At 38.9% G+C, this 15,681-nt stretch overlaps 1 protein-coding gene across 12 annotated transcripts in view; it reads right to left on the bottom strand.

Moving 5' to 3' along the window:
* Positions 1-14,348, bottom strand: part of ASPH (aspartate beta-hydroxylase) — a 221,683-nt gene extending 207,335 nt beyond the window's left edge. For 2 of the 12 annotated variants that reach the window (XM_008000732.3, XM_008000725.3), the window contains exon 1: positions 13,908-14,291. In XM_008000732.3, coding sequence (XP_007998923.3) covers positions 13,908-14,022 — 115 coding nt within the window. In that variant the 5' untranslated portion in view covers positions 14,023-14,291. Of the gene's footprint in view, positions 1-13,907 lie in introns of all 12 variants that reach the window. The other 10 variants (XM_073018113.1, XM_008000726.3, XM_073018111.1 and 7 more) reach the window with 10 other exon arrangements.
* Between the last annotated feature and the right edge of the window lie 1,333 nt (positions 14,349-15,681).

The raw sequence follows: 15,681 nt of genomic DNA on the forward strand, positions 1-15,681 counted from the left end.
ACCTCAGAGTCAGAATTGGGACCTAAACTCCAGCTTCAATTTTTAATACCTCCATGATCTTTGACAAATTAACCTACTAGTTCTTCATCTACCAAAAAAAAAAAAGAAAAAAAAAAAAAAGAATTTAGATAATTAGTGTGAGAATAAAATGCTAAAACAGAAAGAAATATACAATGTGTGATGTATAGCTAGCACTCAGTGGTAGCGGTAGCTATGTTTTTTTCTCTATCATTACTGTTATTCAGTCTGTAGCTCAGCAGTGCTACAGAATTGGGAGTCATCAGTAGATTGTAGTTAAAGTTATGAAGAGCATGCAGCATGGGATTAGAAGACGCCCAAGCAAAAATCCTGGGAAGACTATCCTTTAAGGAGTAGATAAAGGAAATGAACAAGAAGAGTTCAGTGGATTTACTACTAAGGTAGTGTCTGCTGACTTTGGACCAAAACATCTGAAGGGAAGAAGAGAAAAAAAGGGACCCACACTACTCAGTTGTAATATCTGGCTGGGTAGACTAGTCAGAGTAAAAGGAGGTTTTTGTGGGTTTTGTTTTGTTTTTCTTTACATGAGAAAGTCAAAGCAAGAGGTGCATACTGTAGGAAGGAACGGAGAAGGAGAATTCTCAGAAGTTAAGTAATGGCTCAAGATGTATGAGAAAATGGTGTCCCAGTCCACTGGGGGTTCCTCTGAGAGGCCCAGCATTCCTGCCCCAGTCTTCGCCTTTCCCTTAGGTGGGTGGGGACCCAAAGGTCCCTAATAGCTGTGACTGCCAAGATGAATAAGTTCTAACTGTGATGCTGTCTTATCTCCACTCAGCCACCACCCTTCTGGGTCTCCTCTTTAGTGTAAAGAAAGAAAAGAGGCTTTACCAAACTATGATAAGATGGATCCCCAAAACTCAGTTGTTGGACACTTTTGTATCCAAATTGGAGCAATCCCTCTCCAAGATTCCCAACTGCACTGGCTTCAGATCCTGTCTACCCACCAGGGGGCTGTAACCAGCCTCATCTCAGTAGGCCCCCATTGTCATGCAACTCAAAGGTCAGTCCCTACCTACCATGTAACAAATGAGGGAGCTCTTAAAGAATGTCCTCTGGTTTCTCTGCAAAATGGCAGGGATCCTTCTGCCACAATTGAAAAATAAATAGTAAGATATTGGCTGAAGTTGGTGAAGATGTGAAATAGCTGGTGTTGAAAATATGAATAAGCATAAACTAAAAGCACACTAAGACCACAAGGCATTGGTGAAGGACCAGCTGAGCAGGAAGATCTTGAACATACGTAGTTTCTTTCAAGTTTACACCAAATCAGTAAAAGTACTTAAGCTAGTGAACTGTGCTCTTACTCAATGTTACTCTGCCCTACTCAGTCATCTTAAAAGTCTCACTGATAACAATACAATTCTAAAAATCAGTTTGGGTACTTAACAACACAAATAGTGCACTAATTCTAGAAAAAAACGATAAAATAGATACAAGGGGCTTAAGAGTTTTCCACCTTCACATACATTAATTTCACTTTAAAAATGTTCTACCTCTATAATGTCACAAAGCAAATATGTGATTGAAACACTGGGCTATGTTTGGATACATGCCAGGCTCCCTGGGCCTTCAGGTATATTTACTGATTACAACTAAACAGATTGACCAGCTAGAAACCACCAAATAATTAAATAAATCTTAAGATTCAAGAAACTAAGCATTATATTTTAGTCATGAAGAAAGTTCAATTTTTAACAAACCAATGTACCTATTGCTAGTTATTACCATTTAAGGAGGAAGATGAGCATCATATCAAGTCAATTAAAACAAATTACCAGTATTAAATGGCTTACATTCTCACAGATATTAGAATATCCCATGTATTTTATAAAGAAACAATTTTTACTTTAATAAACTCAGCAAAACATTCTTAGTATCCAAAAACAGCTACAATTTAAAGAAACTTAGTATTTAGTAATTTTAAATGGAATTTTATTACAAGGTAATAATAGACATACAATAGCTATATTCTGTTTACAAGAAGCACAGCTAAAACCATACACAACTTTTTGCCAGTAAGTTTGAAACGTCAAAGACAGAAAACGTTTTAGAAAAATGTAACTTACTCAAATGTACCTACCAACAGAAAATATAACATATCTAACCTGACTGAAGAAGAAACAGAAATTTTAAATCGTACTGAAAACATTTAAAAAGCAAAGCAGTTTCCCCTCATGTCTACCCACACCTCACCCAGTGTGGGGGTGAAATGACAAAAAGGTTCGAATGAGTTTTACCAAATAACTACTTCTATACAAACTACGTCAAAGAACAGCAATAGAAGAAATCTTCCTAAATTCATTTATACAGCTAGAATATAACCTTGATAACAAAACCAGGAAAGAAAATGTTGGGTCAGTTTTACTCATGTATCTATGAACTAATTCAATAATACTGAAAATATATAAAACCCACCACACTGGATTCTTCCCAGAAATGTAAGGATGGTTTTAAATTACAGCATCTATTGTTATAATTTATCACCTAAAATATGAAAGGAGAAAAACCAAATATATAATATCAATAGGTGCAGAGAAAACATTCAGTACTAATCATAATTCCTAAGGAAGTAAGGGGAGAAGGAAAAGCACGGGGAAGGGAGGGGAGGAGAGGAAAAAAGGAAGGAAATTACAGACACACATCTAACATAAACACAGACACAAAATTGTTGACAAAATATTAGCAAATAAAGCAATATATAAAAAGGACAATTCAAATCAACCAAGTGGGACTTTGAGTGAGAAAAAGTATTTGACAAAATTCTCAACCTAGAAATACAAATTCCCCCAGTTCAATGAAAAGCATCTACAAAACACCCTGAGTTAATATTTTACTTACTTAATGGTAAAATACCAAATACTTTGCTACTAAAATCAGGAACAAAGCCCGAATGTCTATTCTCATCACTGGTATTCAGCATGATACTGGAAATCCTAATTAGTGCAGTAAGGCAAGAAAAGACTGGAAAAGAAGTAAGACTGTCTCTATTAAAGGGCATTATGATATTTACATAGAAAATCCCAAAGAATCTATTTTCTTTAAAAAAAAAAAAAAAACTACTAGAATAAATGAATTTAGCAAAGCTACATGATATAAGGTGCGTGTATCAGTTCTATGTCTATATACTAGCAGTGAATAATGGGAAAATGAAATTTTAAAAATACCATTTCTAATAGCATCAAAAAATACAAAATATTTAGAAAAATGTTTAACAAAAAAAGTGTAAAAAGATCTCCATAGCAAAATCTACAGAAAAAGGCAGAAGGAAACTAAAAACCTAACAAATTAAGAAATATACCACTATCATAAATTAGAATGTTCAATATCAGTGTGATTAATGCTCCCAAAGTTGGTCTACAGAGTCAATGCAATTCTAATCATAAACCGTAGCATGTTTTATTCTGTGGAAATTGACAAGCTGATTCTAAAATGTATATAGATATACAAAGTATCCATAGTATTTAGAGCTACTTTAAAAGAAGCAATAAAGTAGGAGGATTTACACTACCTACTTTTAATACTTACTTTATAGCTAGAGTAATCAAGATTCTGTAATAAAGGCCTAAGGACAAATAGATAACAAAAAACAGAAGGGCTCAGGAACAGATTTATACTTACACTGTCATTTGCTTTTTGACAAAGGCTCCAAAAGGAATCTAATAATGAAAGCAAAGTCTTTTCAATACATGGTGCTAGAACTGAAATTCCATTTAGAAAAACGTAAATGTAATCCAACATTAATGTGAAAACGTTCACAGACAAACATAAAAACTAAAACTATCAAACTTGTAGAAGAAAACAAAAGAGGATAGCTTTGAGACTTGAGAATGTGCAGTTTCTTAGAACACAGAAAGCAAAAACAGAAAAAATATATAAACATTAAAAATAAAAAAATAAAAAGGTAAGTTATAGACTGGGAGAAATATGTGCTATATATATCTGAAAAGAACTTCTGCCAGGCGCGGTGGCTCAAGCCTGTAAATCCCAGCACTTTGGGAGGCCGAGACGGGTGGATCACGAGGTCAGGAGATCGAGACCATCCTGGCTAACACGGTGAAACCCCGTCTCTACTAAGAAATACAAAAAACTAGCCGGGCGAGGTGGCGGGCGCCTGTAGTCCCCGCTACTCGGAAGGCTGAGCCAGGAGAATGGCGTGAACCCGGGAAGCGGAGCTTGCAGTGAGCTGAGATCCGGCCACTGCACTCCAGCCTGGGCTACAGAGCGAGACTCCGTCTCAAAAAAAAAAAAAAAAAAGAACTTCTATCCAGAATACATGAAGAATTATGGCTCAGCAACAAAAAACAATAAAATCAGAAATGAGTAAAAGAGAAACTTCACTAAAGATAATGGGTGTAGCCAATAAGCACAAGAAAAAGTGCTTGACATCATTATTCATCAGGGAAATGCAAATGTAAACTACAGTAAGAAGCCACGGTACACCCACCAGAATGGCTAAAATTAAAAAGACTGACACCACCAAATGTTGGTACATATGTAGAACAACCAATTCCACACATTGTCAGTGGGAGTATAAAATATATTGTAAAACTACTCTGCAAAAGAGTTTAACAGTTTCTTAATAAAACTAAACATACACCTACCCGATAGCCCAGTAATCCCTCTCTTGCTCAAGAGAAATAAAAACATATATCAAAAAAGGCTTCTATACTATTCAGATAATTTTATTCATAATAACCCAAAACTAGGAATAGCCCAAGTGTCCATCAATAAAAGATTGGGTTAAAAAACTGTGCTATACAACATGAATGGAGCTGGGGGTCACTATCCTAACCAAACTAACACAGGAACAGAGAACCATGTTCTTACTAATACTAATAAGTGGGAGCAAAACATTGACCACCTATGCACACAAAGAAGGGAAAAACAGACACTGGGGCCTACTTGAGGGTAGAGGGCGGGAGGAAGGTAAAGATCGAAAAAACTACTCATCAGATACTAACCTTATTGTCTGTGTGACAAAATTATCTGTACACCAAACCCCTGTGACATGCAATTTACCCAATTTAACCTGCACATGTACCCCTGAACCTAAAATAAAAGCTTTGATAAAACTGTGCTATAGTCAGACACTGGAATACGATTTGGCAATAAAAAGGAACAAGTGACTGTGTATACAACATAAATGAACTCAAAAATATTATGCTGAGTGAAAGAAGACTTTGCAAAAAAAAAGTACTTGCAAAAGGAAGTTCTAGAATTGAAAACACTAATCGATGATCAAAAAATGTAGTACAATGACTGCCTCTGATGGCAGAGGTGGGGGCAAGAAAAGGGCTTGAGAGAACCTCACAGGGTGATGAAAATATTCCCTATCCTAATAGGTTGTTGTTTTACAAAAGTAGAAATGGATATAAAAACTCCTCAGATCAGACGCTAAAATTTGTGCAATTCACTATGTGACAATTTTACCTCACAAGAAAAAAACAAACGCACGCTAAGCTCTAGTTAGCTACAGGCACACGTAAATGTTTAGGAAAGCGAAATATACTAACACCTGCAACTTACTTCGAAAGGCAGGAAAGAATAAGATTGGTAGATAAGACAAAGCAAACCTATCAAGATGTTAATTGTTGTAGCATGGTGGACTCATTACATAAGTCTTTCAACTTGGATACATATTTTTAGAGTTTCATTAAAAAATGTTAATTTAAAAATACTATTGAAAATATTTTTTAAAATATAAAGTACCCAGACTTAATCTAATAAAAGATGTATATGACTTTCAAATATGATTATAAAAATTGTCAGACTTAAATAGGTAAGAAATTATAGGCTAGGCGCAGGGCTCACACCTGTAATCTCAGCACTCTGGGAGTCGACATGAGCAGATCACTTGAGCCCAGGAGTTTGAGAGCAGACAGGTCAACATGGTAAAACCCCATCTGTACAAGAAATATGAAAATTAGCCAGGCATGGTGGTGCACACCTGTAGTCCCAGCTACCGGGGAGGCCGAGGTCAGAGGATCACTGCAGCCTGGGAAGTCAAGGTTGCCACAGCACTCCAGCCTGGGTGAAAGAGCAAGGCCTTGTCAAAAAAAAAAAAAAAAAAAAGAAGATGAGGAAGAAGAAAAGAAAATAAAAAAGAGAAGAGAAGAGAAGAGAAGAGGAGAAAGCAGGCCAGCCAGTCAGCCAGGTACATAGGAAGATTCAGTATTATAAACATCTGTATTTGTCCCAAATTGTTCTATAGATTCAATACAACGCCAGTAAAAATTCTCAAATATTTTTCATGAACGTATTGATAAGCAGATTCTAAAATCTAGAGAAATGGATGAGGAAAGGTCCCAAAGCAGCAAACACAATAGTGAAAAAGGCAGGGTAGAAGGACACGCCCTATCAGATACGTGGACTCACTACAAACCCACAGTGAGCAACTCAGTTTGGTGTTGCTTCTACACGCCTGGGACAAAATACAGCCTGATGTATTCACGCACAAGAGGTGATGCTGCAGACTAGGGTAAAAAGATGACAAATCAACTAACAGTACAGGACATTTTTATTTGCCCTTTAAAAAAAAATACTGAATTAGATCCCTACTAACAAAATCTACAATAAAATGCTACACCAGGTGGTTCAGAGATCTAAATGTAAAAAAACAACGTTTCAGATCTTTTAGAGAAAAATACAAGAATAATTCATGACATCTGTGTTATGTGTCTTACATAAAGTGTAAAGGTGTGAACCATAAAGTAGAAAATAGAAAAATTCTATTAATATATTAAAATCTTAAAATTCTGTTCAACAACGTATACCATAAAAAATGAAAATGCGAGTAACCACAGACTAGGAGAAGTCCTTTATCACAAATAATCAAAAGGTTCAGGATACAAAAAATATTCTACCTATCAATACTACAAATACAAAACAAAAACAGAAAAATAGGGAAGGTATATGAACAGGCAATTCGTAGGAGGAAACACAAGGCTACGCTCACCAGTAACTTCACTAGTAATTAGAAAAATGCAAGTTTACACCATCAAGTACTACTTCACACCCACTCAACTGGCAAATATTAAACTTTACCAAATGTTGATAATGTGATGATGGCACAGAACAAGCTCTTATTCATTCAGGGCAGAAGTGTAAGTTGATACAATCACTTCGGGGTTAAAAAATGGCAATATCCAGTAAAGTCTAAGCGTGTACTTTCTACGACCCACAATTCCAATTCCAGATTATGCTCCAGAAAAACACTCAGACATGTATGCATGGGGACAGACAGGCACATACATGTTCAGGGCAGCATTATTTGAAAGAAAAAAAAAAGTGGCCTGCGATAGGATGGCTAAACGAAAAGCAAGGCATAGTCATAAGGTGTAGAACTACACAATTGAAAATAAAGAACTGGAGTTTGGAGGAATTTCAAACAAATGGTGTCAAAATAGTATGCCAAGTAGAAGCCTGTTCACAAAACTTTTAATACATGCTATACAGTATATATATGTGTGTGTGTGTGTGTATATGTATATAGGCATATTTCTACACATAGGGATATAGATACACTTCCTGAGCAGTTTTCAAATACACTGATTTAACAATAGATATAGTTTACACGTGTGGATACATGTGTGGTGTGCAACATGTTATACATTACTTTGTGCATATATACCTACATTTATAGTAATGACTATCATAAAATGTTTAACAATGGTTAGGAAGGAATACCACAGGAGAGGAAAATCTAGGAATCTGATGTTTCATTTCTTCACCTATATGGTGGGTACATGGGTATCCACTGCATTCGTCTCTACACTTATTTATAGGCTTAAATATGTACTATTTCAAATACACACAATTTTAAAGAGCAATACATAGAAATATTTTTATTATAAAGGTTAGAGAACTAGCTCTCTGCCAAAAAGCAAATCCATGAAACAACTTACAAAAACTCAGTGACAAACATATTATACAAATTGCCTTGACTCAAAGAAAGGAGAAGTAAAGTTAAATACTAGATATTCTTTCAACAAATATTTACAACACAGATTTTGAGATTTATGTAAGTTAAAAAATTAACTGCCCTAAATAAAATTTACAAGTGAAACTAAGACCAAAAGAGTCTTTCCAGTATACCAAGAAAACTGACATTGAAAGCAGCGTGTGAAAGATAGGGAGAAAAACTGTATATTAGAAGTATAATAAATAAGAAAAAGAAGTTACAGACAGGACAGAATAACAAAATAATAGTGACTCTGCACTATGGAATGGTAGAAATGGCTGTCAAAGCTATGTAAGATATGAGAAAAGGCAGTTACAACAATGCTGGTTGTGAAATAAAATTATCGAAGGATATTCTCCTACTTTAAGACTGATCCTTGCTGGCTTAAGTGCAGGATGAGTCACTGGGTTCAACGTGTGGGCACACATGTAAGAGAGAAGTGCTGGCATTTCTCCAAGCACAGAGATAGTGGGTGCCCTTGGAAACCTTACTACAACTGGTCAGTAACTACCCCCAGCCTCCAGCCCCCTACCCCTCAACTAAGTCAATTCACCAACGCTGTCTACTCTGGAGCACACAAAGTATCTATGGCAGACGATGACAGTCACATGACTAGGCAAGCGACCTGGATCTCACAGGAGGCCAAATAGCCCAGATCCCTTAAAAGATGATTTTCTGTTTAAAAAAAGTTATTCATCAAGGGAGCTCAACATTTCCTTTGAGTCTAATAGGTTATCTAGACCAAATTTGTCCTCAGCTGTGGCCAATTTGATATGAACTAAATTATATTCAGTGATTTGCCATTAAAAGATAACCACATCAGCCAAAGGTAACCAAGAAAGGTAATCCCTGAAAAACAAAGATCAAATGCAGAACAAAAGCCTGAAGCATCCCTCACATCGCGGGAATAAAATACTAAAATTAAAAAATAATGACTAACAAGAAAATACCATCTTAGCTCCCAGAAGTACCAGAAAAAAGTGTAATAAAAAAGTTAAAGCACTGGCCTCCAGACTACACTCCCACAGTGGTACACAGGAAAGAAAAGAACATCCTGAATCCTTAGTCCTCTAATAAAAATGGCCAGAGCTGCAGGACCAAACCAGAGAAACTCATCAAATCCACGTGTGCAGTGCAGAGCCGACACCGGCAGCAGGTAATGAAGCAAGCAGCCCTTGCACTTCCACATTTCCCGATAGATGGCTGAGGCTTTTCCCCAGAGGTTTAAGTGGGATGTAGATAGGTTCTATGTACACACAGGGTTTATTTAAGAGAAGTTCATTTGAAAAACATTTTTGTACCTTGGTATAGAATGAAGTCAAGCCATTTAGAGGTGATGCAGAAATATTCAAGCCACAAACTAAGTTGCATATTTTCATGATGTTAAAACAGTGCCTGGAATTACGTCAAACGACTAAAATATATCTGAGCTTTGGTAAGATAAAATAATGTTACAGATTTCTGAGCCATTAGGCGCAAATCACCAACATGAAAGTTGATGTGCAAATGGATACTTACACCTCCAGAAGCCGAGAGAAATGTATCAAGTAGTCCTCAAAGCATAGTATAAACTCTACCTCAAGAATATACATTTTACTTAACACAAAGATGCTACGGAAAATAAAAATAAATAAATAAATAAGAGCAAATCATCAAAAAAGTCAAAGCACGCAATGGCCTGATGACATCTACACTTTTATATTCTCCAAAGTTTTGCATTCACCCCTACTATTAGACATACTTTAATGGTAACAACTGAGAAACACAAAGGCATATGAAATCAGTATTAGTGACATCAAAACTCTGAAAACAAAATAGATAATAATTCTTTACATTTAAGGAGGGTGGGAACCGAGATTTTTAGCAATTCTTGGTTCTGGTTCTTGCATAGATATGATCCAGGTCATCAGATTCTTTCTCCCAAACTGCACTAGCTTTCTGGAGAAAAGGGTTTTTCTATTGGAACCAAATAGCTAGTGGCTAAATATGTGATATTAACTAACAACAAGATGGACAGACCCTATGAGCCTTTATCCAAGTTCCTCTGTTGATAATTGGCTGAAAATGAAAAGGTCATACAGTCATTTTCTAATAATCTTTATGAGAGATTATTTTAAAGCAAGACTAAAATATAGTCCAAGATATAGAACTTTGACTTCCACAGGCCACCAGAGGTTAACTGGTCTCTGGAAAATGTGTTCATAAACTCCCTCAGAACATTATTTAGTGCTTGGTTTCATATGATCTGGTCAGGATGGACAAAATGCTGTTGAACTGAACACAAAACAGTTGACAGTTCTTGCAGCGGAAGAATTATGGTCTTCCTATCTTTTCATCGTAGAATGACTAATGGAGGATTAAGCAATTGGTTCTGATGGTCTTTGGCTAAAGAAAGAAAATTTTGCTAGGGCCTCTTCATTCAAGGGCTCCACAATGCCATCAGCAGTGCATTGTATCCCTCAGTTACTTAGTAATCTAAGAGACACTCAAAGTAGAAAGAGAAAAAAGAAGCTAAACTCAGAAGTGTGTTTCTAAATGACAAATACTCATCAAATGAAGCTGTTAATGTTTTACAGGTAGTACATGAATGTATTTCATTCTAATTAAGCCAAAACAAATAGGCTGCACAATCTACTGAGAGACCTTGAGAGAGTTAAAAAGTAGCTAAGAGTTTTTAAGTGCTTATCTATCAATAGTTTTGAGTATTTGTAGATGGATTAAATAATAATAATAATAATCAAAAACTGCTATTACATAACCCGAAGCTTCAAACTAAGGGGGAAGTGTTCTACAGTGACACCTAGTGGTAAAAGGTAATGTAGTAGCAGGAGACCGAGTAGCAGGACAAAATAAACAGGGAGATGGAAAGCTGCTAGGAGATACAGGGAGGTAAGGGGTGATACTCAAAAGGGAAAAGTTAAACAAACAAACAGAAAACATCACACATACCAGTGTCTACAAAATAAGCCCAAAAGGACATCATGTTCCTTCTTTGCCAAAATATTTTCAGATCAATAAATGTGAAAAAGGCTTCTCCTGGGCCCAACTGGTCATGCAAGTCCAGCTCTACATGCAAATTAAAGGTAAGAAGTTCAATTTATTCATGTTTCTTTTACATTACAAAGAGTAAAACTGAAAAAAAAGCAAAACTGAACTCTGTAGAAAACCATTTTATCATTTTTCAGTTTAAGTTGAATAAAAAAGAGACACTTGCTTTAAAAATCTGTGTGATATAAATTCCCCAAATTCCAGCTTCCAAACATCACTTTTCAGCAAAATGACCACGAAGATAAAGTTTGGCCAGAAAAAAAAAATAATAATAATCACCTTTTCCCTAAAATGCATGTTTCAAATGACTGGGTTCTTTTTTCCCCATACTTTCACATAAAAACTTAAGAAATAATAATGTTTAATGTGACCAATGCCATCATCTTCTGATTCTCAATGTAAGACATCTCAAAAAACGTACTATTTGAACACATACACTTCTTCTCAAACTAAAATTTCAAATATTGTTTCAAATACAATTTTTGTCAAGGGAAATGTAATTGGTGATAGGACAAAAGTATAGTTTTCTCCAATAATTAAGCGCAGTACTCATGGAAACAGCCAGAAGAAAACTTGATAATCTAGTTTAACTCCAATTACATATTAGAGAACCTAAAATTCAAGTAGCATGGCAAAATGAATAACAGAAAACCTGGGTTCTGAGTCTTGGTTCTTCCAGTAATTAGTTGAGTTTCCATGAACTAAATAACCTTCAATGAACTCGACAACTTTTCTGGGCATTAATTTCCTCATCTGTATGATTTGTGCAGGAAACTAAATGAGTCTCACAGTATGCCACTGCTAAAAAGTCTTCGATTTTCCCAGTAGAAGGGAATGGTTTGCACAACGTCCGTATCTTAATGACCAAGTAAACATAGCATTAAAAGAAAAGCCGGCATTATCTTTTGAGTACAGCCTACTACACACGACACTGCACTTTAACTGTTTAGGATGATGGAAAGAAATGGTTTCCATGCCTAGTGCCTTCTATCTGGCACACGGTCAGAACTCAGTATCTACTGGAGAAAAAAAAACCTGCGGATACGCGAATAAATAATACTCATTACGTAACATGCAGGGCTCCAATATCAACTTTTGTTTTTGTATCACGGGCATTCTTTCCTTTTACACAGTCTTTTACATACATACTATGTCTGTTTCATGACTATTAGAGAATCAATGTGTAAAATGCTTAAAAGGCTGTAGATCCTCAAATATGGACAGAGTTTGTTCTAAAATGCCTGAGTATGGAAGTCAGGGGAAGTTAATTTAAGTCACTGCATTTCCTAAACCTATCTCTTGCCTTTTAAAATGCTTCAAATAGTTATGGGGTAGGGATAGAAACGTGACACACATTTCCCAATATTATTTCTCACCAATAAGAGGCCATATAAAATGACTTCCTCAGATGCAATCAGCCCTCTACTCATAAACACAAAAATGAAATGGAATGAAGATATGCTTCACCGGTAAATAGCTACAGAAACCTTTTGAAAACAACTAACATCAAAGTCTGGTTAATCAGCTTTCTCTGCTTAGTGCCCTAAGAGGCACAATGGGTTCTTCTCATTTAGGGATGTTAAAAAGAGTAGCCTCAGTCCGCTGAGGCAATTAATCTATCCTTCTGCAGGTTTAAGTAAGTGACATTTAAGAACAAGTGAAAAAGGAACACAGTTTTACTTATGTCGGAGGTGAATTAATATGCTTGCACTGTGCGTACATCTTGACATTTAGAATACAAATATTAGTCCTTATAATGTAAATTTGTGCAATGGATTTAATGCACTACTTTCCCCATCAAAATTTATTCATTCATTCACTACTCAAATATTTTTTGAGCACCTATTATGGGACAGGAACATTCTAGGAGTTGGGGATACGGAGAGAATGAGCCAAAGACAACACACATGAAAGTTATAAGACAAGTTCAGATAGTGACAAGTGCTATAAATAAAATACTTGACTATAGCTATCTGATTCATTTTCTTGGTATATTATGAACTCATGATCAGTAGATCTCAGCGAACAAAGAGCCTAAATCACTTAAAGTGAAGTTTACAGCTCACATTCCAAACACATGCGTATTGCAGCTTCAATATCCTAAATATGAGTCAAAAGAAGTATAAAAGAAACCGAGAACCACTGAAATATGAGACGAAACAGATTTAAAAATCTGTTCTCTCTCTGCTGGATATGCACATGAACGAAGAGAAAGGTGAATATCCAATCGATTTTAAGTAAAAGTGGTAAAAATAGAGACGCTCGTTCAGTATTTCATTACATTCTAAGGTATTTTAAAGGTAACTGCAACGCATATTAAGAAAGCTACACACAAGCAAAAATATTTAACATAATTTCCAAAGCATTCAAATCACTCCCAACTTCTCCCCCCCACCCCCCGCCCCCAGGCGCCCCCACTTTCATCTCCTTTAAATTGCTCTGAAACACTGCTGGTTAGGTAGGAACTCACTTTCCCTGACTTTGGCTCATTTTCAACTCCCCAAAACATGCACGGCAAAGGATAAATTGTTTTCTTACTCCCATTTCAATTCCACGGAAAGCCAAGACACACGCTCAGCAACCTCTGTCTCGGCTGCGCCCAGCAGGTGAAGGAACCGCTGGGAAGCGGCTCCCCGAGACCACATCCCGACGGCTCGGACCCCGGTCCGCCTGGCCCCTCGCCCGCCCGCCAGGCCCGCCGAGCGCGGCCTCCGCCCTGGGCGCCTAAAGCAGGAGCGTCGCGGGGGATGGAGGTGGCGTGCAGTGGGATCTGGGGAGATGCACCCGCAGCGCCCGCCGCGCCACCCGGCTCTCTACCCCGAGGTGCGGCCCCGGATCCCCGCCCCGCAGGGCCTCTGACCTCTCCGGGCCCCGGGGCTGCTGCTGCCCCCGCTGCTGCCTGCACTCGTGCTACCGCTGCCGGAGCCGCTGCTGCTGCTGTTGCCGCTACCCTTGGCATTCTTACGCTGGGCCATCGCACGCTCCGCGGGGACTGGCGAGGGCTGGTGGGCTTCCTCAGTGCGCAGGGGGACACACGCGACACGGGAGTCGCTGGCGGCGGCGGCGGGCGCTGGAGCGGGTTTGGGCCGCTGCTCCTGCAGCAGAGCCTGTGCCTCGGCACCTCCCGCAGCACCTCAGAGGACTTTTCACCCGCGTGCCGGCTGCGCGCGCCCGCCCTCGCGTGTACGAACTTGTGACTGCCTCCCGGGGCGAGAGCGCGCGGCTCGCCTCCCGACGGCCACGCCCCTTCCCGTCCTCGCCCCGCCCCCGGAAGGCTGAGTGACGGCTCCTGGGAGCGAATCGCAAGAGCCCTTACGAGGCGGCGGTACCCTGCCGCGCTCCCGGCCCTTGCTCACTTAGAGCAGTTCGGGCGCTACGCAGCTGCCTGTGAGCGCGAGCCTCTTTCGGCTTTGCAGTCTGTCCCGGTCCTTTGGAACGTGGCAAACGTGGAAGCCGAGAGGGTTCTCGCGAGCGTTGGCAGACCCCGCTTCATAGCGATGGGACAGGGCGCGGTGCAGGGTAGGCGGACACGTGGGCCGCCCTTGGGCGGAGTGCGCCGCCTCTAGGCCTTTCACTGGGAATTTTGTCCCCTTTCCCTATACAAGGAAAGGAAGGAGTGCAATCTCGCTTCTTGCAAAAGAGATCCCTATTTCTTGTCCTGATTAATACTGACATTTCTGAAATGATGCTATTAGGACTAGTTCAATGCTTAAACCGTATGAGTTCATCCATTTGGTGCTAAAGCAGGAATTTAGTTCTTTTGTGCCATCAATATTTTCAGAGACTCTTAGTTAAGGAAGGAAAATGCAAATGTGAAACAAAAAGTTCATTTTCTTATCCTGGATGGCACCCTCTATCTGAAATCCCTGCCTGCTTTGCTAACGCCTGGGCGTGTGCTGCCTGGGCGTGTGCTGCCTGAGAATTCCTAACAGGGTATTAAAATGTCTTGGCACGTGGTTGAGCCAGACAAGGACTTGAGGTCAGTCACGTCTTTATCATCTTTGTGTCACCATTGCTAACACCATGCCCAATGTGTAATAGACAAGCAAGAAATGCTTAGTGATTTGATACATTTCTGTCAATGGCTGAACCCACAGCTCTTGATCATGTTTCGTAGCAACCCCTGGGAGTGTCTCAGGAGGGCTCAGGGACCAGAGAGAAGAGTTGCAATGTGGCGTCTGGTTTCGTTCCTCTTCTCCAGCCCCACAAACCCACCCACCCCGGCCTTCGGAAGCACCCCCGCCTCCCCCCGGCCCCATGCCTTTTCAGCTGTGGATAGTTGGATGCTGCTTGACCCTACCCTGATGATGCACAGAAACCCCCCAAGGGTCGTGTTGAAGGGTAAAGAGAATGCCTTTCTTTACCTTTTGTCAAATAGTGTTAGGCTATTATCAAGAGACGGCGAGATGAGAGAGTTCACAGAGTTTTTACTGAAGCAGCTCTCTCAGCTTTTATCTTGTGGCATCTCCTTCTGCCTCCGCATATTCTTTCTCCCATTCAGGGCCCCCTTACAACCTTCTATTATATTATTTCAATGAAGGAGGTGGAGAACTGGATTAAGAGACAAATCTGAGTGATGGTGCTTCATATAAAATAAAAATGAGAGCTAAACTTCAAAACACAATGCTCTAGCC

Source organism: Chlorocebus sabaeus, chromosome 8, assembly GCF_047675955.1.
Source record: "Chlorocebus sabaeus isolate Y175 chromosome 8, mChlSab1.0.hap1, whole genome shotgun sequence".
Lineage (NCBI taxonomy): Eukaryota > Metazoa > Chordata > Mammalia > Primates > Cercopithecidae > Chlorocebus > Chlorocebus sabaeus.